Source organism: Bos mutus, chromosome 3 (genome assembly GCF_027580195.1).
Source record: "Bos mutus isolate GX-2022 chromosome 3, NWIPB_WYAK_1.1, whole genome shotgun sequence".
Lineage (NCBI taxonomy): Eukaryota > Metazoa > Chordata > Mammalia > Artiodactyla > Bovidae > Bos > Bos mutus.
The window spans coordinates 30,874,188-30,899,532 of NC_091619.1; the positions used below are offsets into that span (position 1 = coordinate 30,874,188).

General features: G+C 36.3%; 1 protein-coding gene across 3 annotated transcripts; it reads left to right on the top strand.

Annotated features, from left to right (window-relative positions):
• The first annotated feature begins 4,045 nt into the window (after window positions 1–4,045).
• On the top strand, window positions 4,046–24,367 carry LRIF1 (ligand dependent nuclear receptor interacting factor 1). 3 transcript variants are annotated; one of them, XM_070367518.1, is made up of 4 exons: window positions 4,046–4,880; window positions 17,863–19,364; window positions 20,522–20,794; window positions 21,798–24,367. In XM_070367518.1, the coding sequence occupies exons 2-4, from the start codon at window positions 17,868–17,870 to the stop codon at window positions 22,254–22,256; spliced, it is 2,229 nt and encodes a 742-aa protein (XP_070223619.1). In that variant the 5' UTR covers window positions 4,046–4,880; window positions 17,863–17,867; the 3' UTR covers window positions 22,257–24,367. The 3 variants fall into 3 exon arrangements, with proteins under 3 accessions (XP_070223619.1, XP_070223618.1, XP_070223620.1); XM_070367517.1 differs by having other exon boundaries at window positions 4,049–4,880; window positions 17,855–19,364; XM_070367519.1 differs by lacking the exon at window positions 17,863–19,364 and having other exon boundaries at window positions 4,223–4,880.
• The last annotated feature ends 978 nt before the right edge of the window (window positions 24,368–25,345 follow it).

Below are 25,345 nucleotides of genomic sequence, written 5' to 3' on the forward strand. Positions count from 1 at the left end.
AGTCATCATCTGCAGTGATTTTGGAGGCCCCCCCAAAATAAAGTCTGTCACTGTTTCCACTGTTTCCCCATCTATTTGCCATGAAGTGATGGGACCAGATGCCATGATCTTAGTTTTCTGAATGTTGAGTTTTAAGCCAACACTGTTCTTAGTTCTTAGAATATGTTTTCCTTTTATAATATAGGGGAAGTAAACAGCTGTTCTTAGCTCATCACTGTAGCAGGATTCAACAAATGTTGTGTTATAATTATTATTTGTAGTACTTGTAAAGAAAAATCTCTGCTGTATTTATAGTTATTTCCACTTTTTATTCTGTATTTTTGCTCTCTTTTTTTTTTTTTTGTCTTGATTAATCTCTCTTAACGTCTATCTCTAGTGTTGATTTTATCAAAGAACCAGCTTGTGGCTTTGTTAACTTACTGCATTATTATTATTATTTACTTTACTTGCTTATTCTTGTTTCCTTTGGTATTCTGTTGCTTCTAAAAACATGTCTAAATTGGATTCTTAACTTTCTAAAAATTAATTAATTTGACTGTGTTGTGTCTAAGTTTTAGTATGCTAGGTCTTCCTTGTGGTATGTGGGATCTTTTTCAAATTTTTTTAGTTGCAGTATGCAGAATCTTTAGTTACAACATATGTAACTCATGTGTTTAAATATTGTGTTATTTTATGAAAAACATTTAAATCACTTAATTTCCACTATAATTTCATCTTTAATTCAAGCGTAATTTAGTAATAGGTTACTCAGTTTCCAAATATGTCTTAAAGCTATTCTTAATTATCTGAATAACTAATTTTAACCAACTTATGGTTGGTAAACATAGTATGTATAGTATTAATCCTAATCCAGTACATTATTTTATACATATTCTACATGGTCTCAAAAATAATGTGAATTATTCAATGAGTGGAGAGTTATTTACACAACTGATGTCCCAATCTGGCTTATTGCATTGTTTAGAAATTTGAAATCTATCCCTAGCTTTTGTATGTTTTAACTATTAATTTCTCAGAGATACATGTCTATAAAACCATCCTCTACATTTGTTGATTTGTAAATCTACTCATTTCTGTCAGTTGTTGCTTAAATTTGTCACTCTTTTAGCTAACAAGATCTTTATCTTAATATGCTCTTGTTTCTCTTTGGTGTCTCATTCCTTTATCCATGCTGTTGTATTATTCTCTGTGCATCAGCTTCTCCATCGAATGTACTATTTTTCACTAGCTGTTAAGAGTAAACAAGTTAATATTTGTAAAGTACTTAGGGTAGTGCTTGCCATGTAATATTATGTAGGTGTTTGGTTAGGATAAAAATGGCTAGAGGTGGTCATTGAAACCACAAGCATGTTTAAAGTCATTTTAGGAGACAGGATGATTTGAGAAAATAAAAGGATCAATGATCAAATTTAAGGAAATCTGTTTAATGGGCATGTGAGGGATAAAACTTCAAAAGAAACTTAAAAGGAGTACACAAAAAAGTAGGAGGGAATCCAAGAAAATACATTACCAATGGCGCCAAGTAGAAGGATTAACGTGCTGCTGAATAACTAAGATCATAGCATCTGGTCCCATCACTTCATGGGAAATAGTTGGGGAAACAGTGGAAACAGTGTCAGACTTTATTTATTTTATTTTATTTTTTGGCTCCAAAATCACTGCAGATGGTGACTGCAGCCATGAAATTAAAAGACACTTACTCCTTGGAAGGAAAGTTATTACCAACCTAGATAGCATGTTCAAAATTAGAGACATTACTTTGCCAACAAAGGTCCATCTAGTCAAGGCTATGGTTTTTCCAGTGGTCATGTATGGATGTGAAAGTTGGACTGTGAAGGAAGCTGACCATTGAAGAATTGATGCTTTTGAACTGTAGTGTTGGAGAAGCCTCTTGAGAGTCCCTTGGACTGCAAGGAGATCCAACCAGTCCATCCTAAAGATCAGTCCTGGGTGTTCTTTGGAAGGATTGATGCTGAAACTGAAACTCCAATACTTTGGTCACCTCATGCAAAGAGTTGACTCAATGGAAAAGACTCTGATGCTGGGAGGGATTGGGGTCAGTAGGAGAAGGAGATGACAGAGGATGAGATGGCTGGATGGCATTACAACTTAATGGACATGAGTTTGAGTGAACTCTGGGAGTTGATGATGGACAGGGAGGCCTGGCATGCTGCAATTCATGGGGTCGCAAAGAGTCGGACATGACTGAGCGACTGAACTGAACTGAACTGAACTGAGTAAAGATATAAATAAATGTGATAAACAGCATCAACTGAAGTAGCTGAATGAGTGGTTTAATGAGTACACTTGACACTTTAATGCATTTCCCAGAACTTCTTTGAGAAATGGTTTTATTCTGCCAACATTCCAACTGGGAATGTTGCCAGCAGACATGCTTTAGCTATGCCTCCTTGAGTAATTGCCTTGGCTAAAGAGATCCTCCTCACCTAAGCTCATGCACCCTTCCCTGGAAAAGCCTGAATCCCACTTGGGAAGGCTTCAAAAGTTCATCTTAATTTTAGAGCTCTATGTGGGATCCTTGAAGGGCTTTATTAAGACTGGGCATCACAACCTAATTTTTCCCTCTGTCCAACTTTGCTCCCTTTTCTTCCTTTCTAGGACTGCAAGGAGATCCAACCAGTCCATTCTGAAGGAGATCAGCCCTGGGATTTCTTTGGAAGGAATGATGATAAAGCTGAAACTCCAGTACTTTGGCCACCTCATGTGAAGAGTTGACTCATTGGAAAGACTCTGATGCTGGGAGGGATTGAGGGCAGGAGGAGAAGGGGACGACAGAGGATGAGATGGCTGGATGTCATCACTGACTCGATGGACGTGAGTCTGAGTGAACTCCGGGAGTTGGTGATGGACTGGGAAGCCTGGCGTGCTGTGATTCATGGGGTCACAAAGAGTCGGACACGACTGAGCGACTGAACTGAACTGAACTGAGGCTTCCCTGGTGGCTCAATGATAAGGAATCCATCAGCCAGTGCAAGAGACTTGGGTTCAAATTCCCAGGTAGGGAAGATCATCTGGAGAAGGAAATGGAAACCCACTCCAGCATTCCTGCCTGGGAAATCCCATGGACAGAGGAGACAGGTTGGGCTACAGTTCATGGGGTCACAAAGAATCCAACAGGACTTACAGCTAAACAACATGCTTTCCTTCCACAGACACTGATCCCTAATAAACTTCCTGCCCACCAAAGTCTATCTGAAGAGTCTGCCTCCCAGGGAACCCGATCTGTGACAATGAGCTTCATTTATGAGAAGTGCTGATGAATATGAGAAGTTAAAAAACACAAAATTTAAGAAATGAGTGGTGAGAAAAATAAAACAAGCCAAGAATGGGCAACTCATTTAAGTAATTCTGCTTTCACAGACAGGAGGATGATCAAAACCAAGATAGTAAAAAGGGCTCAACACTGTGCCTCCTCTTTAGTATGGGGATATTTCACTAAAAGATAAATACCACTTACACACACAGGATTCGATATCACCAAAATTAATCTTTAACAAAGAGTGAATAGTAGTTTAAAAGTATTACTCTATGATAATCGAGACGTCAAGATCTTTCATTTCACTAACGAGTTAGGAGAATGACTAACCAGCATTTATAAAAGACCAAAATAAACCTTTAACTTGGCTACCATACATCAGTCTCCTAAATTTGAACAGTATGAGCCTGTTTACATTTTTACTGCTGGTAGCTGATAAAACTAGATCTTTGAAACCACTCCTCCCACAACTTCCTCCTAGTCCCAGCTGAAGCCAGAGAGTCAACCCATTTCTCAGATAAGAGACTTAACAACAGTAATCAAGAGACATCTGCCAAGTATTTCTCTGGAGAATCAGATAAAGATGCCAAAAAGTAAGTCAATACAAGAAATGAAACTTTTAGGGAATGAAGAAACTATATGACAGTGTTATTTCCAGCAAGTATTAAGGGGTGGAGGGAGAACGTAGGTTAAGTCTCGAGGCAAACCTTTAAGTAAGAGAATAAAACCCGAGAGACCCACAGGAAGTAGCAATAAAACAGGCGCTTGCCACAGGCAGGTGTCTTAAAATTTTCTCACTCCGGAAGTTCCTATGACTACGAAAGAGCCCTCCAATGTCTTTTAAAGCACTGGCGGAAAAGAAAACAGACCAGCGGCAAATACAAAGGGAGGAAATTCGCGATTGCCCCGGAAACATTTTATTTTGCGTAGGCATCTGGAGAATTTTCTTTTGCGATTCGTTACTTGATCCGGAAGAAGAGATGGCAGACAGCACCTTTGATTGGATCGAAGTATAAGGGCGGGGCGCTAGCGAGCCAGTCATCTTGGCGACCGGATGTGACGATACAGGAAGCTGGCAGGCTGAGCTTTGCTAGCTGGCGGCTTTGGTGGGCGGGGTCGATCGGGCCCTTCTGGCTCGGTCTTTAAGGCTGACCAAGCACCCATAGGGGCGGTGCCATTAAGGCCACGCCTCCAGCGCTGACTCCGGGCGGCTGTGGAGCGAAGTCCCAGGCGCTGAGTGGGTGGAGACTCGAGACCCTTCTCTGAGAGGCTAGGGACGGACCCGCCCCGTCAGTCTCTTCTATTCTTCCGGTTTTTAGTGGCTGCGCCGCCTCCCTCCGAAGCCTAAGGATACACCCTCTTAAAAGCCTGCCATCTCTCTCCTTTCATCTTCGAACCCCTCTGAATTGCTCCGGGACAACTCCAGCCCAACATTCTCTCGCTCTCGCTCTCGCTCTCATTCTCGTCCCTTGGAGGACCTCGGCCCCGACACTGCCCCCTTTCCTGGATGTATTGGCCCCTCCCAACCCTATAAAATGTCCAATAACCCACAGAGGGTCTTCTTGAAACCTACAGAGGAAAAGTCAGGCAACGCCTCGCATTGGTAAGTACCGGTTTCTAATCTCCCTCGACCCGGCGGCCCCTCTCCAGTCTCTTAGCAGGATGTCGAGTCGGCCGTCGTTTCCTGAGGTTCTGCAGTTCAGACGCCTTTGATCCCTCTGGGTGAGCATTCCAGGGAAAGTGCGCGGCAGTTTGGCGCTTAGATCCCTTAAAGCACGTCCCCCTTCAGAGTCTGACGCAGTCAGCCTCTGCCCTGGCGCCGCAGGACTCCAGCGTCTGAATTTCATAGGCTGACAGAGTAGATCTCCATGGGAGAGGAAAATCAACATGGCCGGCGCGCCTGTATGACCAGAATCTTCTGGAAGATTCTCGCGCACTCGCAGAAAAACACGCAGCAATCAGAGCGGATTAGCAAGTGCAGCACAGGTGGCGCTGGACCGTCAGGGAAGATAGCTGTAATGTAAGAGTTTGTGGGAAGGAAAGGCTTTTTTGGGGGGGTAATTGATAAGAATATAGAAACTGAAAATTTGTTTTGGAATAAGGGAATTAATTTAAAAATTTTTTTTCAAATGATAGCTTTATTTGAAGATATTAAAAAATGAAAATAGAGGAATTATCATGTAAAATCCTTTGGAACAGCGTATTTGAAGCGGGTGTAATGAGAATGATGTATATATAAAGGAACTACATTTGTCAGAGGTAGATTCCTATATTTCTTAGACACTTATTTGTAAATTTAGATAATAGTGTATCACTAACTCATTTTTTAAAAACATATTATTCAAGATGAAATGAACAAAATTGTAAGCTAAGGTAGAATATTTTAAGTTAAACTGTCAATGGTTTGTGAGTATATAATAAGTGGTGAGAAAAAAGTTTGAGTCCCTGTAGAAGAAAATGTGAAGAAGAAACCATAGAAATGGAGATGTAAAAATCATGGAAGAGCGTTTATGTTTGAAGAAAACAGTATCACTAGGTTTAATCCTTGATTTGCTAGTTACTATTTGTGAGGCCAAATGACTTGGTTTCCAGTCTGTAAGTAAGAACACCCAGAGGTATTTTAAGGATTAAAAGAATGAATATACTAAAATACTTAGTGCAGTAAAAATAGAAAAGCGTTGTTTAAATGTTAGCTATTATAATTTTAAGGATACGATTTTACTTCTGTAAAAATTTTAGCCCAGGAAGTAGGTAGTTACGAATAGATACGAAACCTAATTGTGATAAACACTTAAGCATGCATAATAATCTAAAACGAAATGGTCATCAAAAGTGGTTAGCTATAACTGCATTGAAAACTGCCAAGAAAGAGCCATTGTATTTCAGATCATAGCAAGAGCCAGCTTTTGTGCATGTCTGTTTTTTGTTGGTTTATTTTTGGTGGAAGTTGAGGGAAAGAGCAGAGATAGTGCCTTGTGTGGATACGCAAAAATGGAACTAGTCTTTAATGGTTGCTGATTTCTTCTATCTTGTCTTAATACCTGCATATTTGATAACGTTTGATTTATCCTAGTTTAATACAATTTGTTTCAGGGTTTCATTCTTTTTAAATACCAGAAATTAGAGTAAGAACCTTACTTTTTGTTTATTGTGTACTTAATTATCCTGTTTCTACTTTTGGTTATATTTAAAAACATTGCAAATTGAATTATGTTTTCTACATTTATCAATTATTCGGAGTTAATTAACTCATTGGTTTATACATTATTTTTATCATCTTTGAATGTATTTTTCTTCAAGTCCTTAAGATTTTAAATCACATATTTGGGACATTTGCCAGATGCCTTTCTGAAGCTCTTTGACATTTATTTTGGTTACTGTTTGCATATTTGATTCTGTTGTTTTATAATTAATCTGCAGGACATTCAAAGATACTTTTGTAAATACGTGGATTAATGTCAGCTCTTTAGTTTTTTGGAAGCTTCATGGTCTTACATATCTGATGATATTTTTATTGTACAAAAGCATTTTTTATAAGCTTAAAATTATATGATTTTCTATGGATACTTGGATTTTTCTTGAGTTACCTCTTTCCTACTGTAAAAGCTTTCAGTAATGTAATACAGAATGTTGATTGCTTTAAAAGTGTTTCTTTTAATTCATCAGGGTATAAAATGTAAAAGCCAAATTTAATCTTATAATACAAAGGAGAAATCTGGAAGATATCTGTGATAGTAGGCATTAAGTTTATTTAGATTTGAACTTTATATGTAAAGAGAAAACCAGGAGTCAGAATGGTACAGTTGAGGTACAAAGACCTTGATAGAGTTAGAGAAAGAAGATAGTTACAGAGACCTAGGTTCATGTTCTAGTTCATCACTTAGTATAGTTAAAACATTTGGTTAAAAGCTGTTCACTGAGTGCCTATGGTGTGACTGACTTTACTAAATGGAGAGACTGATTAAAGAATAGGCTATGGACCATGCCCATGAAAAACATTAACATCTAGGGGGAATTATAATACACTTGTTAATAATAATATGCACAGGATGATCCTGTGAGGGCATAGAGAAAGGAAATTGTGGGAAAGGTTTCTGGAGTGGCTGAGTTGGGGAATATTAAGTATTAGCTGTCCAAGTAAAAGATAAATGAAGGCTATACCCAGGCAGAGGAAATTGATTAAAAAAAAAAAAAAGGTAGTATGATGTATTGCTAGTAATTGGTATTTATTGTTTGAGTCTATACTACAAGCAGGATAAATAGATAGCTCATAAGGATTTGCTAAAAAGATTAGACTTCTCTCCATTGGAGACCCTTCTGAGGATCTTAAGAAAGGAACTGTTATAGTCACATGTCATTTTAGGTAACTGATGACAGTGTGGATTTGAGGTGCCGAGTCAGATGAATAAAGATTCTATTTCAGTTGTCCTTTCAGAGATTCTGAAAGTCTGTGCTAGAATGTAGAGCAAGGGTTGGATTCAAAGAAATACAGAAAGGCAAATGGGCAGATCTTGTCAGTGAATTGGTATGAAGAAAAGTGGGTCAATTATGCCAGTTTTCTGGGCAGATATTATCAAATTAATTGAGATGAGGAATACACCAAGAAAGCAATCAGTGAGATACTTGAATCTGAAATTCAGGTAGAGTCAAAGCTGGAAATTTGAGAGTCAGAGTTCACAAAGAGACTTGTGAGTCATCAGCTTAGAAGAATTATAATAAAAGCCTGTGATAATATATCCCACAATAATAAGAATTAGGATGCCATGTGATTGGCAGTTGGCTTCTATCCGCCTTTGACCCTTTGTTCTTAAATAGGGAGCTAAATGGGTGTCCTCAGTATGGGACTTTGTGCATGTAGTTTTGTACAGTTGTTATTATCTTTGTTTATGTGATTTGAGTGTGTGTGTGTGTAAGAGAGAGAAACATACTGTACTGGTTAAATGAAATCTATTTCTCATTAATATCTCAGTTTATGCATGAATTTTGAGGACCATATTATATTGAGGTTATGCTAAAGTAAATACAAGAAAGTGAATGGGATTCCCTAAGAAAGCATGTCATTCTGAATAAGTTCTTTAATATTACTAAACTTCCATTTTCTCAACTATAAAATGGGAATGGCAGTACCTACCTTGTTGGACTGTTTATAAAGAGTAGAGTTAATGACAACTATTTATAACAACTTGTTATACATATGAAATATATTATCATATATATTATTATATTATGTATTTGTATATGTTATGTGTGTACATAATAGAGAATAATTATAGAGATTATTATAATAATCATAGAGAGTAAGTTGGAAAAAATCTCTTAGCAGTTGAAAATTTTGTGAAATTATCTACAAAATGTTTATTAACCTACAAAAAATTTTTTTAATTATTTTTGGTTGCACTGGGTCTTTGTTGCTGAGCACGGGCTTTCTCTAGTTGCAGTGATCAGGGGCTACTCTTGGTCACGGTGCACAGGCTTCCCATTGTGCTGACTTCTCTTGTTGCTGAACACAGGCTCTAGGCACATCATTTTCAGTAGTTACACCACAGGGGCTCGTTAGATGTGGCTCACGGGCTCTAGAATGTGGACTCAATAGTTGTGGCACGTGGGCTTTAGCTACCTGTGATGTGGGGAACCTTCCCAGACCAGGGATCAAACCTGCATCCCCTGCATTGTCAGGATGACTCCTATCCACTGTACCATCAGGAAAGTCCTAACCTGCAAAATTTTTATGATTCTGTATCAAATCTGTAAATGCTTCATTCAAAATGAAAAGTCAAAAATGTCAAAAGTTATATAATAAGTTTATTTAATATCTTTTATTAAAGTTCTCATATTTTCATAAGATTACCTGATTCATTTACTTGATCTTGGACAGAAATTATAATATTTTAATGGAAGATAATGTCTAGCATGTATTGGGAGCTTATCAGGATCCCAACCAGTTATAGCAAAACTTACAAATAAAGAAAGAGAGATTCAAAAAAATTAAGTAAGTTTACCAAAGTCAATTAATAATTGGGAGAGCTAGGATTAGAAGCCAGTAATCTTCTAATACATTTCTCTCTTCTCTTTTAAAATCTTAAAACTAACTTTCCAAAGTAATTTCTCAGTTCAAATCCTAATTGATTTAAAGTAATTAGCATGTTTATTATTCTTTAAGTGGCCTAACCAGAACATGGGACGCAAAATCTGGCTCTAGTTTTAGTTCTAACTTTAGCTAGAAGAATATAATCTTTAGTATCTTAAATGGAATGTCTCTTCTGTATCTGAAAAAAATGTACAGTGATTGAAGAAGTATGAATTTCATCCTGGTTTATCACTTCTTTCCTTAGCATTCTGCATTTCAGTTTACTCTTTAGAACTCATTCCATTTATTACTAGGAAATCATGGATTTTTTAAAAATTACAGCTTGTAGGATTCAGTTTAGCTAATACTGTTAACAGTGTGCCAGTTGCTCTATTACGTATAGAGAACATAGATATGAATAGGTCTCTGGCAGATCATATAAATCTCTACTGATATACTGACATAGAAGAGACTGTATTTTCCATCCCTTTTTTGAGGGGAAGTGGAAAAGAGGGAAAAACTCTGGATTAGATTTAAAAAGAGTTTGCATAGTATAAATATTTTTTATAAAATGAATACAGGGGTCATATAATAAAGTATGTGAATGACCTATTGGAAGCCTGTGTGATTTGCTTAACTGCTGTGCTAATTAAAATGTGTTTACGTGTGTGCTAAGTCGCTTCAGTGGTATCTGACTCTTTGTGACCCTATGGGCTGTAGTTGGCCAGATTTTTCTGTCCATGGGATTCACCAGGCAAAAATACTGGAGTGGGTTGCCATTTCCTCCTCTAGGGGATCTTCCTGACCCAGGGATCGAACCCACAACTCTTACATCTCCTGCATTGGCAGGCAGGTTCTTTACCACTAGTGCCATCTGGGAAGCCCTTAAACGTGTTAGTTGCTCAGTCATGTCCCACTCTTTGGGACCCCTTTGGACTGTAGCCTGCCAGACTCCTCTATCCATGGAATTCTCCAGGCAAGAATACTGGAGTGGGTTGCCATTTCCTTCTCCAGTGGATCTTCCTGACACAGGGATGAAACCCAGGTCTTGTACATTGCAGGCAGATTCCATACCATCAGAGCCACCAGGGAAGTCCAAAATGTGTTTTCCGCTATGCAAATAATTAATTATAAAAGCATGGATTCTGTTCTGTTGAAACTTCTAATCTGTTAGCCAGATATTACTGACAGATGAAATACATTAACTAAACAATACAGGTGTTGAGGCATTTTAATATGTTTGAAATATTTCAAAGAGTTGCATTATTTTTTATATAATTTTGTTAGGGCCTTCTGTGCTTGGTATTGGAAGAATAATTACAAAATAAATGATACAGTCTCTGACCATAAGGAGTTTCAGCCTTACTGAGGAAAACAATAGTTTACTCATTTAAAAAAATTAACTAATAAAGACAATACAGAAGGCATTATATAACTCCTGGCATTAATGGCAACAAGAGTGCTTTCAGGATACCAAGTTGGGAGAAATTAATGTGAGTTTGAGTGTCTAGAAGATATTTCATAGAGAAAATGCATTGGTCCTCAATTTATAACTTTTAAATTGTTAGAGAAGGAAAAAAAAAAACTTGAAGAATAGTTAGAGTAAATATTGTACATGGGACAATCCAGAATAGTAAAGACCTTTATGATAAGACCAGAGATTTTATGTTGAGATGTTATAGAAGATTGGTTGAGACTAGGTTGTAGATGATTTTAACATCAAACTGAATTGGCAGTGATGAATTATTGAAACTTTGAGCAAGAAGGCAACAGGATGAAAACAATGATTTAGTCTGCCAGAGATACATCATAATAATGGCTGCAATCAAGCAATCTAGTTTAAAAGTCAAAGCCAAAAAATATAGGGATGAGATAATGAGGACAGGACACAAGGTGATACAGGTCTGATCTAGGAAGTAGAAGTGGTGACGACGAAGAAAGAGAATATGACGAAGAGGTGTAAAAAAGGGGAAAAAATGTAGACTTGGTGATTCATTCAGTATACGTTTATTGTATGTTTATCCTTTGTAGGTATCTAGGTATCTATACAAAGTACTCTGAATTAAAGTTGAATAAGGAGGGTGGTAAAGATAGAGATGACTAGGTATTTTAAGACCTAAGTGACTTGGAAAATAGTATGCTGACACATGACTGGATGGTAAGAAAGTATTAGTTTTCAGTACAGAGTAATTTTAACTTTAATGGTTTTAGAAGTGAAAATATTTGGTCAGGCATTACAAATATGGAATTGAGATAAATATTAAGGAATAGGAAGAGATAAATAATAGAGTCATTATTGCAGAGGAGATAATTTAAGATAATAGAAGCTTTGAACTGTTACCCTGATGCAGTCTTTATGGAAGAATGCCTTTAAAAAGTTTTTTTTTTTTTTTTTAATTGAAATATGGTTGATTTACAAAGGAATGTCTTGAAAGAAAAATAGTGAAGAACTGTACTTTCAGGAGTAGTCATAGTTGGATGCTTAAAATGCAGAAAATTAATAAGAAATGGAACAGAAAGACAAAACAAATACTGCACACAATGGAAACTGTGTTAGGAAGAGGTTCAAGATAGGCAGATAATTAGCTACCAATGTTAGCTTCAGCAGAGAGCACCTAGGAAATGAAGACAAAGAATAAGCCAGATTTAACTGTGAGGACATACTTGGTAATCTTTGAAAATAAGGTGTAGTAGAATATGGGAGGAAAATAGATTGCAGAAGACATGAGCTTCAAGTCAACTTTCTAGCATATCAGCAACAGAAAGTTAACTGTGGTTCATTAACACCATGTACCCACTTCCTGTCACTGAATGTAAGCACCCACATCCTAATCATCTCTCTAATCCAAATGACTTCAGCATCTGTATGGGTAATCTCTTTTGTCACCTGGTCTTTCAGTACACAGATCTTTTTCTTCAATGTTTTCTCCATTCTATCACCATCAATCCACTTCTGTAGTTGTTATCAGATGAAATTGCTGCATTTACAAAATTTTGGTTTTAGGCATCCTGCTTTCCAAACACCACAGTTCCTGTATTTTAGCTTAGTTGTTTTAAGTACTCCCACGCTGACTTTTTTATCTGGCCCTTCAGTCTATTCCCTTTATTTTCTCCCTATGAAAGTGAAAAAGTGAAAATGTTAGTTGCTCAGTGACGTCCGACTCTTTGCAACATCATGGACTGTAGCCTGCCAGGCTCCTCTGTCTGGGGAATTCTCCAGGCAAGAATACTGGAGTGGGTATCCATTGCCTTCTCTAGGTCTTCTCAACCTAGGGATCATGCCTGGCTCTCTAGCATTGTAGGCAGATTCTTGACTGTCTGAACCACCAGGGAATCCCCTTTCTCCCTAAATGTTAGATTTTATATTCTCATTTTCATCCCATCTAGTATAGATTCTGCATTTCATTATTTGAAAAAAATTTTCAATACCCTAAAATCATTTGCTGCTCTTTGATTTTTGTTACACCCTTCTGAAGCCACTGCAACCTTGGGTGAACTTAGTGATAACACTTTCTCTTTGGCTATACCTGGTAAAACAAGGAGACTAACCAGCACAGTTGGTATAACTGTAAATTAATGATCGTTACCTACCTCTCTGGGGCAGTGTCTAATGACTCTGATATTTTCTAAAGTCAGCTTATTCTTGCTGAAAGACTGTTTTTGCATCTTTTTTATTTTTTTATTTTTCTAGCTAAGTTTTTCTCGTATTTGTGTGTTTGTGTTCTAACTTTACAGTATTGTATTGGTTTTGCCATACATCAACATGAATCCACCACAGGTGTACACGTGTTCCCCATCCTGCACCCCCTCCCTCCCCTACCATCCCTCTGGGTCATCCCAGTGCACCAGCCCCAAGCATCCTGTATCATGCATCGAACCTGGACTGGCAATTCATTTCACATATGATATTATACATGTTTCAATGGCATTCTCCTAAACCATACCACCCCTTCCCCTCTCCCACAGAGTCCAAAAGACTGTTCTATACATCTGTGTCTCTTTTGCTGTCTCGGATACAGGGTTACCGTTACCATCTTTCTAAATTCCATATATATGCTTTAGTATACTGTATTGGTGTTTTTCTTTCTGGCTTACTTCACTCTATATAATAGGCTCCAGTTTCATCCACCTCATTAGAATTGATTCAAATGTATTCTTTTTAATGGCTGAGTAACACTCCATTGTGTATATGTACCACAGCTTTCTTATCCATTCGTCTGCTGATGGACATCAAGGTTGCTTCCATGTCCTGGGTATTATAAACAGTGCTGCGATGAACATTGGGGTACACATGTCTCTTTCAATTCTGGTTTCCTCGGTGTGTATGCCCAGCATTGGGATTGCTGGGTCGTATGGCAGTTCTATTTCCAGTTTTTTAAGGAATCTCCACACTGTTCTCCATAGTGGCTGTACTAGTTTGCATTTCCACCTACAGTGTAAGAGGGTTCCCTTTTCTCCACACCCTCTCCAGCATTTATTGCTTGTAGACTTTTGGATCGCAGCCATTCTGACTGGCATGAAATGGTACCTCATTGTGGTTTTGATTTGCATTTCTCTGATAATGAGTGATGTTGAGCATCTTTTCATGTCTTTGTTAGCCATCTGTATGTCTTTGGAGAAATGTCTGTTCAGTTTTTTGGCCCATTTTTTGATTGGGTCGTTTATTTTTCTGGAATTGAGCTGCAGGAGTAGCTTGTATATTTTTGAGATTAATTCTTTGTCAGTTGCTTCATTTGCTATTATTTTCTTCCATTCTGAAGGCTGTTTTTTCACATTGCTTAGAGTTTCCTTCGTTGTGCAGAAGCTTTTAATTTTAATTAGGTCCCATTTGTTTATTTTTGCTTTTACTTCCAGTATTCTGGGAGGTGGGTCATAGAGGATCCTGCTGTGATTTAAGTCAGAGAGTGTTTTGCCTATGATCTCTTCTAGGAGTTTTATAGTTTCTGGTCTTATGTTTAGATCTTTAATCCATTTTGAGTTTATTTTTGTGTATGGTGTTAGAAAGTGTTCTAGTTTCATTCTTTTACAAGTGGTTGACCAGTTTTCCCAGCACCACTTGTTAAAGAGATTGTCTTTTCTCCCTTGTATATTCTTGCCTCCTTTGTCAAAGATAAGGTGTCCATAGGTGCGTGGATTTATCTTTGGGCTTTCTGTTTTGTTCCATTGATCTATATTTCTGTCTTTGTACCAGTACCATACTTTCTTGATGACTGTGGCTTTGTAGTAGAGCCTGAAGTCAGGTAGGTTGATTCCTCCATTTTAGTCTCTTGACCTGACTTGTGGTCTCAATTTCCTACCTCTTTTTCAAACTTTACATTATTAATTGTCCCTCTTTCTCCTTTATTTCCAGTCTCTCCCTTAAGGTGACTCACATGAGTATTCATGCTCAAGTTCAGAGATCCTCAGCTTCCAGATCTAATGCTTGATGATCTGAGGTGGAGCTGATGTAATAACTGATATAATAATAATAGAAATAAAATGCATGATAAATGTAATGTGATTGAATCATCCTGAAACCATCCCCCCACCCTGGTTCATGGAAACATTGTCTTCCATGAAACCAGTCCCTGGTGCCAAAAAGAATGGGGACTGCTGCTCTAGTTCACCTAACATTAAAAAAAAAAAAAAACTCCTCTTTGACCCCGTTTAGTTTCCAGCTACTTGCCAGTTTTTCTCTTTCCCTTTACATCCAAAGTTCATCAAAGTGTTATCTGTCTTTGCTGTTTTCATATTCTTTCTTCATATTCACTCCTACTGACTTCTTTCCACACAAAACTGCCCTTTAATGCCATCAGTGATCCTCATGCCATTAATTCCTGTATACATTTTTAATCTGCTTTCTATTTGGTCTCTCAGAAATTTTCAGTGGAATTACCGAGTTTTCTTGAAACTCTTTCTTCCTTTGTCTTCAATTGCCTCAGAATCTCTTGGTTTCCTTTTTACCACTGAGATAGTGGGAAGCTGATGAAACATTTTAAGTAGGGAAGGGCCAGCCAGCTTTAAGAGTGCTAGGTAATTTGAAGAGAAGACGATAGACTAAAGAAAAGATTGGTTGTTAAGCTACTATAACAGAGCAAGCCAGAGATAGACTGGGGTGGGAAGGACTGATTTGGAAACAGTTGACTAGATCAAGAGAAAGGTAGGAAATAATATCAACAGGATTTTGAGATAGGTTGGGTATATATGGTTAGAAAGTTGGAATTACTTGTTAGAAAGCTGGAATTACTTGTTTAGATTTAGGATCTAAGATAGTTGGGATACCATTTACTGAAGGAAGAACATTGGAAAAGACTGTGTCTAGTTTTAGGTGTGTTTGAGATTGTGAATGGAAATGTCAAGAGGGAAGTTGGACATACAAGCCTGACTCAAAAGAGCTAAGATATAAATATTTGAATTGTTGATATATAAATGGTAATTTAAGTCATGTATATAAAATAAATCATCTGGGGCAAAGCTTATTGAGTAGGAAGAGTTCACTTTAAACTTTGTTGAATTCCAACGTTTTAAGGCTGATTCAAGGATTGAAGTTGGCAAAGAAGACTGAGGAACCACTACAAATATAGAAGAATATGGTATCTAGGAAGCCTTGGGAAGAAAATGTTATAAGAGAGGAGTAAGCATGTTTGTTGTCATACAAATAGATCATCATCTCAATGATAATTGCCTATTTACATGTTCATGTACCCAACAGTTTAAGTTCTTTTAGGGATTGTGGGTTGAACTACATTGGAAACTAGCAAACATTTTCTGTAAAGGGTTAGATAGTAAATATTTAGGCTATATAAGCTATATGATCTCTTCTGCAACTACTGAACTCTTGTTGCAGCATGAGAGTAGCCATGTACAGTACATAAAAAGTAGGGGTGACTCTGTACTAATAAAACTATTTATGGATCAGTTCAGTTCAGTCACTCAGTCGTGTCTGACTCTTTGCAACCCCATGAAGCGCAGCACACCAGGCCTCCCTGTCCATCAGTGAGTTTGAAATTCATAATTTTTACATATCACAAAATACTTGTGATTTTTTAAAAAAGATTTTAAAAAAGCATTCTTAGCTTGTGTACTGCATAGAATTTTTTACTTTGATTTGTATTAATACCTGAGGCTTAAAAAACACCTTTAGGCAGTAAAACATACCTTTACACTACTGAGAATTCTAATTATTATTTCATTGTTTTTCATTCTTAATTTTTTTTCATCTGATCTTAGTCATATAAAGCCGTGTTAACTGTATAGGACATGGACTCTGTACCCATATTGCTAGAATTTAGCATGAGAGATAGTACATAAACTGGTGAAAAAAAAAATTAAGATATGGTAAAAACCTGTGATATATGTACCCTGTAGAAAGTTAATTAATTAATGTTATTAATTATGAAGGAGGAACAAGGGTAGTTAAAAGTGGCCAGAGGATGTATCTTCTGGGAAATATCATTTATGTTGAGACTTAAGTTACATGGGTGGATGAAGAATAACTAATTAATAACTAATTAGCATGTGTGAGGACCCTGATTCCCATACTAAAGGTTTAGTATTTTCCAAGAGCTGAAGGTTGGTTTTAGGTATATAGCTTTAGGTGTCTGCATTTAACTAATCTACAGATAATTAATTATACGATCTGATACTGGTATGTATTGATTTTTTCTTTAAAATCAGACAACCTGTGCCAAGTAATAGCTAATAACTATCAGGATCAAAATAGGCTGTTAAAAAGGAATACTGACTTCCAGTGTATTTGATAGTTTATAGTGAATGATGTCATTCATATTCCATATTCATTGAAAGCCATTCAGCTGAAATGATGTTGCTATTAAAATATGGATTGACAGACAGTTGAAACTAATATGAGTAGTTGCCATACCAAGAGCTATTTAGTACTAAATGTCAAACGTACTGACATCAAAGAAGAATTTGCTTCCTACATGAGTAACTCAGTTTAGTCTCCAGACATGTGGCACATGAAGGTGGTGTCTTAAGAGATGTGTTGAGCAAAAGAATAGCTGACAGTAGAACTTGTCATTATCAGTGGGAAGAACACAGAACAGATTAGCTAGGGAAAGAAAAGAGCGAGGGAAATAGAATGACATAAATGGAGGTAAAATGAGAATCATGGTCAGTAATAGTAAAGAAGAAGGACTAGAGGAAAGAATTTAAGAAAGAAGGGAGAATATGTGGTTTAAGAGGAGCATATTCTAGTAGGTGAAATTTTATACAAGATAAAACCTTAGGAAAGTCTAATTTTAGTTTTAAGAATAAATGCTAGTATCTCATATGCATTGCCTAATCATATGAGAAGATCTAAATCAAAGCTTGCTATATCTCTGATTATCTCTTCTACTTCAAAATCTTTCTTTTGCAGTATTTCACTTTGAAAACTCAAAGTGTCAAATTACATACTTATATTTTATAAACTTTTACTTTTAAAAAATAATATTTACAAATACTTGTTTTTAAATAAAATGTATATACCATGTAGTATGTTGTATTTATTTACTCAATCTTTTTTTAAGTGTTTCAGGCTGCATGTACCAAGTAGTTCAGACGATTGGCTCGGATGGAAAAAACCTTCTGCAATTACTTCCAATTCCTAATTCCTCTGGAAATCTTATGCCACTAGTTCAATCTTCAGTCATGTCTGATGCTTTGAAAGGGAATACAGGAAGTCCAGTTCAAGTTACTTTTCAGACTCAGATTTCCAGCTCTTCCACAAGTGCATCAGTTCAATTGCCCATTTTTCAGCCAGCCAGTTCTTCAAACTATTTTCTTACAAGAACAGTAGATACAGCAGAAAAAGTTAGAGTTACTTCTGTGGGGACTGAAAATTTTACCTCATCAGTTTCTAAAGTTCAGAGTCATGGTGTGAAAGTTGATGGACTCACCATGCAAACATTTGCTGTTTCTCCCTCTTCAACACAAAATGATTCATCTTACATTTTAGTAAATACCCAGAATCTCCCAATGACTGTGAAGTCTCCGGTTTTGCCTTCTGGGCATCATTTACAGATTCCAGCCCATGCTGAAGTGAAATCTGTACCAGCGTCATCATTGCCTCCTTCAGTTCAGCAAAAGATACTTGCAACTGCCACCACAAGTACCTCAGGAACAGTTGAGCCCTCCCAAATACCTACTGTTATTTATGTATCTCCTGTAAATACAGTGAAAAATGTAGTTACCAAGAACTTTCAAAACATTTACCCAAAACCTGTTACAGAAATAGCAAAGCCAATGATATTAAACACCACACAGATTCCAATGAATGTTGCTAAAGAGACACAGTTAAAAGGTGGTCAGCATTCTCAAGCTGCTCCAGTGAAATGGATTTTTCAAGAAAATCTACAGCCTTGCACTCCATCTCTTGTTCCTGTTAAATCTTCAAATAATGTGGCTTCAAAGATTTTAAAAACTTTTGTAGATAGAAAAAATTTGGGAGATAATACTGTAAATATGCCACCATTGAGTACCATCAGTCCTACTGGGACACAATCCAAAAGTATGCCTATTAAAGATAATGCTTTGGTTATGTTTAATGGGAAAGTCTATCTCTTGGCTAAAAAGGGGACAGATGTTTTACCATCACTAATTGACAAACAGAATTCAGTTTCTTCTGATATTCCACCAAGAAAAGATGCATCACAGATAGTGAGTTCAAGTCCAGTCACAGAAATATCCAGAGAGGTTGTAAATATTGTTTTGGCTAAAAGTAAATCTTCCCAGATGGAGACAAAATCAGTTTCAAATACTCAGCTTGCTTCCATGGCCAATTTAAGGGCAGAGAAGAATAAGAAAGTGGAGAAACCATCTCTTTCTGCCCCAAACCCACATAGTATGAACCAATCTATTAACTACTTAAAGCAGAGTAAGACTTTATTCTCAAAGCCAGTCTTACCAGATGGATTTAGTACAGGACAAAATGCCCCCAGGAAAGGAAATATCATCCAGAGCATAGAGAAAATAAGTTCCTCTGTTGATGCAACAACTGTTACTTCACAACAGTGTGTTTTCAGAGACCAAGAACCAAAGGTAATTTTCCCATGTCAGGGTGTTCTTTTTATCTTATGTATATAGAAAATTTTTCTTTCTTGATTCTTAGTTATCTATGATACCTCTTTTTACCTCCTCTCCCATCCTCCTTTTCATCATATACATATCATACACAGGTGAATGCTTAAGCCAAAGCTTTCATTTGAGGGAAATGTTTGAGAAGTGTAATAGAAACCAAACAGTATTTTTCTCTTGAATCATTTGGCATGCCAAATCTTCAGAGCAAAATTAAACAAACAAATCACAGAGCAACAAGATTCAGAAGAGTTGGAGAAGGATAATGTGAAGTCAAAGCTTCGTAAAATTATGTGTGTAAATATATATATGCATGCTTATATTTGTACACATAAGTACATATACATACATGTATTTAAGAGCTTACTTTTAGTATAAGAAGAGATTAATGTTAGGCATAGAGGAGAGCTGGGATTTGTTTGTTTTGTGGTAGGGAGCTATCTGGCAGTTTTTTAGGTAGATGGTGGAAAGGGTAGGACTTGACTAATTAACACCTTTCATTCATATGTGGAAAAAAGTTATCAACATCCTGATTTTTTTTTTTTTTTAATATACAAGTTTCCTTTTCCTTTTTCTAGCCCTTCTTTCTGACTCCTCATTCAGTTACCCAACATATCCACATAATTATTTCTGTTCTACTTAAGATACGTGTATGTGTGACCTCTAAATATTTGTACTTAGAGGTCTACTTAATAATCTCAGTATTTTCCCCTTTTGTACAGAATTCATTGAACTCCAGGGATATAAGGAGGTAAATTCTCATTAAGTACGATTGATTAAAGGTATAAGAGTTTTTCAAAAAATGACAATTTCCAACAATGTCATATAGATTATCTTCAACTTGTTATTAGTCTGTATTCTCATTTCATTTGTTTGAGAATTGACTGCCTGTTACCTTCCTAGTACAAGAAAGTAAAATTGTAGGGGAGCATTTTGGTTTTGCCCAGTAAAGTTCAGCTTTCCAAGTGTGGGTGGTAACGTAAGACTAATGCAATCCAACCATTTAGGACTTTAAAGCATGGCATTTTAAGTAAGATGAGGTAATTACTTAGTTGCTAGTGTGATAAGATAGCTTAAGTAATTGGCAGTATTGTTTGTGTGTTTTCTTTTCCTATTTCCAGATCCAGAATGAGATGGCATCAACATTAGAAAAAGTTACTCAAGAAAGAAATGACAAGAACAGTTCTCAACGAAGAAGCAATAAGGTGTCATATCTGAAGAGTGATGCTGAACTTAAAAAGATATTTGGTATCACTAAAGATTTGAGAGTGTGCCTTACTCGGATTGCTCAGCAGTTGGGCTCTGGAGAAGGTTTTGATTCCATTAGCCCTTTGGTGAAGAGTGAAACTTACAAAGAGGCAGAGTTTATAGTGAAGGAGGAAGGGAGAAAACAGGTAATAGATTTTCCTTTTTTATTATTATTATTTTTTACTTTACAATATTGTCTTGGTTTTGCCATACATCAACATGCATCTGCCATGGGTGGGGGTTCAGGATGGGGAATTCGTGCACACGTGAACACAGGTAATAGATTTTAAAGTATCCTTTGTAGGTATTCCAAAGATACATGAATGTATTAATTTTCTTGATTTTTATTTTTTAGTCTTATGCATTAATATGAATGATAGTTCTTACCAATATTGCATCTATATGTATTATACCAAAACATATAAGAAAATAAGATGTGCACAAGTAAAAAGATATCTCCAGTTAATTAAAATGTTGTTTAGGGAATTCCCTGGAAGTCCGGTTGTTAGGACTCCACATTCTCACTGTCGAGGACCCAATCCCTTACTCAGGGAACTAAGATCCCTCGAGCTGCACAGTGTGGCCAAAAAAATTTAAAAAGGAAAATAAATGACAGAAATGTAAGGAAAATATAAGCATGTAGATATTCACTACAGTATTGCTTTTAATATAAGCCTTAAGAGAAATCTACACAATAATGATGAACCAAAAAATCCCTGTAACGTTGCCTACTGTCATTCTACTTATAAATGTTTCCTTATTGTTGAATATCCTGAACTTCAGATCAGAAACCAGTCAACCTTTCCCAGTGATAATCTTTCATATGTGCCTACTGTGCAGATGAAAAAAAATGTTAGATAAATTCTATTTCTTAGGCTCTTCACAAATGATTGTTAAGCTTTTATTGTAGATCAATATAGCTTCTATTAGTTGACTTAAGCAGGAAAATAGGCAATTTATTCTCAGTGACTGTCACTGGGACATTGCCATTCACTTTGATACCATACAGTGGCAAACATTACTTTCTTCCTGTAGTTGTTCTCAGTAGTTTTGTTGAGTTAAATTTAATGGCTAAATATTTGTAACTGGACATATTTTTAAATTCAAGAGTACAATAAACAGCAATAATATTTTATTTTTCTTTTGAAGTCTTACTCAAAACTGCAGCAGGGTATTGATAAGAAAAGAAAAGCAAAAACCACTAAGAAGATGGATCACCCAAAGAAGAGAAGAACCAGTAGTGTTAATAACACAACTATAAATGGAGGAACTAATGTCACCAGTTCCCAGCTCATTAGCAGTATTTTACCAACTTCAGATGTGTCAAACCATAACATCCTCACAAGCTGCAACAAAACCAGAGAAAAAAATAGAACTGAGGTAGAGCACTGTACTCATGGAAACCAAGAAAAAGACATATTGAACTCAAGTACAGCTTTTGAACAAAGCCATTCCTTTAATAAAAATTATACTGAAGATATTTTCCCAATGACACCACCAGAGTTAGAAGAAACCATTAGAGATGAAAAGATAAGAAGACTTAAGCAAGTGCTGAGAGAGAAAGAAGCAGCTCTTGAAGAAATGCGTAAGAAGATGCATCAAAAATAATAAAATGGCTGTTCTTAAAGGCATCAGTGAAATAGCTATGTTTTTTCATATACTTTTGCATTGTTATAGGGCATTCTGAAAGTGTTATTGAATGTAAAAGTTGTCTTTTCATCAGCTGATTGTAAAATTTTATGTAAGAAATACAGAAAAGATTAACTCATGTTTGACTTTTATGAATAACTCATGGGATATCTGAATCTTTGTCTATAGGTACCTTTTTTTGGAAGGAAAAATTTTCTATTTTTCTATTACTTCAACTAGAATTCCCTGTTTGAATATTTGTTATTTGTATGTTTAGCTAAATTGCCCAGATGTTATTCCAACAATAGTTAATTATTGTGTAGTTTTAAAATTATATAATCCAAGATAGGAAATCAACTTAAAACTTAGCTTTGCCAATGGGCTTGTATCTTTATATGTCTCTTTACCCATAAAATGACAATACCTTCTACTCACCATTGTTGTAAGTTTTTCTTAAATTTCATGAAAGAAAATGTATTATAGCAGCAGCATTAAAAACTTCAAACATTTTTCAAGAGTGAGGGATGTTTTGTAACTTTTACAAAGTAGTTTCATATGATACAAAATGGGTTTTAGAATTCAGGCTAGATAATGTATTGTTTGCTTAAAGTGGTATGTTATCTCTAGGCAAATGCTTCCGTTTTTTGAAATATGTAAATATATGACTAAGATTGTGTGAAAAGTAAATCTGAACATGGCCACATTTAATACTTTTTAAAATTGTAAAGTGTAGCTTTTCTTAATAGAGCCAGACATTTTAATCTCTGGTTATCTTTGATTTGGAGAGTTGTAGAGATAGGGATTAAGGGAAAGGAGGAAAAGGTTATTTTTAAGAAATAATAAATTTCTGGAAGTAAGGTCAAATAAAACCTGGACATTGGCAACAAAATAGAAAACAGAAAGTCAGAAAATACTGAGAGGGAATAAAACAAATGCAAACTGAGTGTCAACTAGATTCTCTTGCCCCCCCCCCCCCTTTTTTCTGTAACTTTATTAAGGTAATTTGCATATTGTAATTTCACCCTTTTGAAATGTACAGTTATTCACACAGTTGTGTAACCTTCAACATGATCTAATTTTAGATCATTTTCATTACCACCTAGAAAACGTCATACTCATTAGCAGTCTCCCCAGACCCTTCTTTCCGCATCCCTTGGCAACACAACAATACACTTTCTGTCTCTATAAATTTGCCTAGTTTAGACAGTCATATGCATGGAATGAACCATTCAGTATATTTTCCTTTGTGACTGATTTCTTTGAGTTAGTTTAATATTTTCAAGGTTCATCTGTGCTGTTACATGCATTCATACTTAATTTTTTAAATTGCTAATATTCCATTGTATGGATATACCATACTTTGTTTATCCATTTGTTTATGGACATTTGGGTTGTGTACACTTTGGCTACTAGAATGTTATATTGCTATGTTTTTCTGAATGTTTGGGTATATGTTTTTGTGTAGACATAATGTTTTCAAGTCTCTTGGGTATATACCTAGGAGTGTAATTGCTGGGCCATACCCTAACTTTGAGGAACTGCCAGATTATTCCAGGCAGATTTTTCTCCCCCTTCTCCACCATATTAGATTTTGTTAAGGACACCAGCAACTACCATGTTGCTAGATCCAGTGGTCAGTTGTCAGTCTTCTTAATTTATCTATCTGTGGGGAGATTAGTTCATGAATTAATTACCTCCTTTGAAAAAAAATTTAAGCTTTAAAAAAAGAAGCAGTACATGTCCATTTTGGGAAAATTGCAAATACAACAATCCAAAATATTAAAATTTCACTTTCCTATCAAGCTAAAATATTAAATGTTGGAGCTTGGGTATACATAATTAAAGGCTATCAGTAAATAGGTACCATTTGAAGCCATTGGTCTGAATAACTTCACTTAGGGAAACAGTATAAACAGAGAAGAAGGTGAAATTGTGGGCTCATGTCTTAATACAATTAAAGATTGGGAAAAGGGCAGTCTCAAATGAATTTTGGGAATCAGAAGCTTCTTGAATTAATTGTATTTATAAATCCTTGGATAGTGCCTGACAGCGATGTATCAGTATTTGTTAAATAAAATCATCTAAAATCATCCTAATAGACATATTGCATCCATTTTCATTTCATTTCATTTTCTTACTTTACCTCCTCCTCTTGATGCTTTCTGCTTTTATTATTAAGGCTTTGCTTCTCATGGAATTATCAAGCACCCATTTTTTTCTGATAAATTCCATAATATGGAATGTAGCTTGAATCCTTTAGAGCAAAATTCTCAAGATTTATCTATACTGATGGTCTCAAACTCTTATTTCTCATTTGAAATTCACTCAAATTAGGGTTTTAGCTTTATCACTCCATTAAAGCTATTTTTCTCAAGGTCTTCAAATATCAACATATTGCTAAATCTAATGGTCAATGCTTAGTCTTTATATTACTTGACCTGTTAGAGCATTTGACAATTTATAAGTCATTGAAATTTGACACTACTTTCTTGGGCCCCAAAATCACTGCAGATGGTGACTGCAGCCATGAAATTAAAAGACTCTTCTTGCTCCTTGGAAGAAAAGCTATGACCAACCTAGACAGCATATTAAAAAGCAGAGACATTACTTTGCCAACAAAGGTCCATCTAGTCAAAGCTGTGGCTTTCCAGTAGTCATGTATGGTGTGAGAGCTGGACGGTAAAGAAAGCTGAGCACAAAAGAATTGATGCTTTTGAACTGTGGTGTTGGAGAAGACTTGCAAGTCCCTTGGACTGCATGGAGATCAAACCAGTCCATCGTAAAGGAAATCAGTCCTGAGTATTCTTTGGAAGGACTGATGCTCAAGCTGAAGCTCCAATATTTTTGGCCACCTGATGCAAAGAACTGACTCATTTGAAAAGACCCTGATGCTGGGAAAGATTGAAGGCAGGAGGAGAAGGGGACGACAGAGAATGAATGGTTGGATGGCATCACCAACTCGATAGACATGAGGTTGAGCAAGCTCTGGGAGTTGGTGATGGACAGGGACGCCTGGAGTGCTGCAGTCCATGGGGTCACAGACACAACTGTGCAACTGAAGTGATACA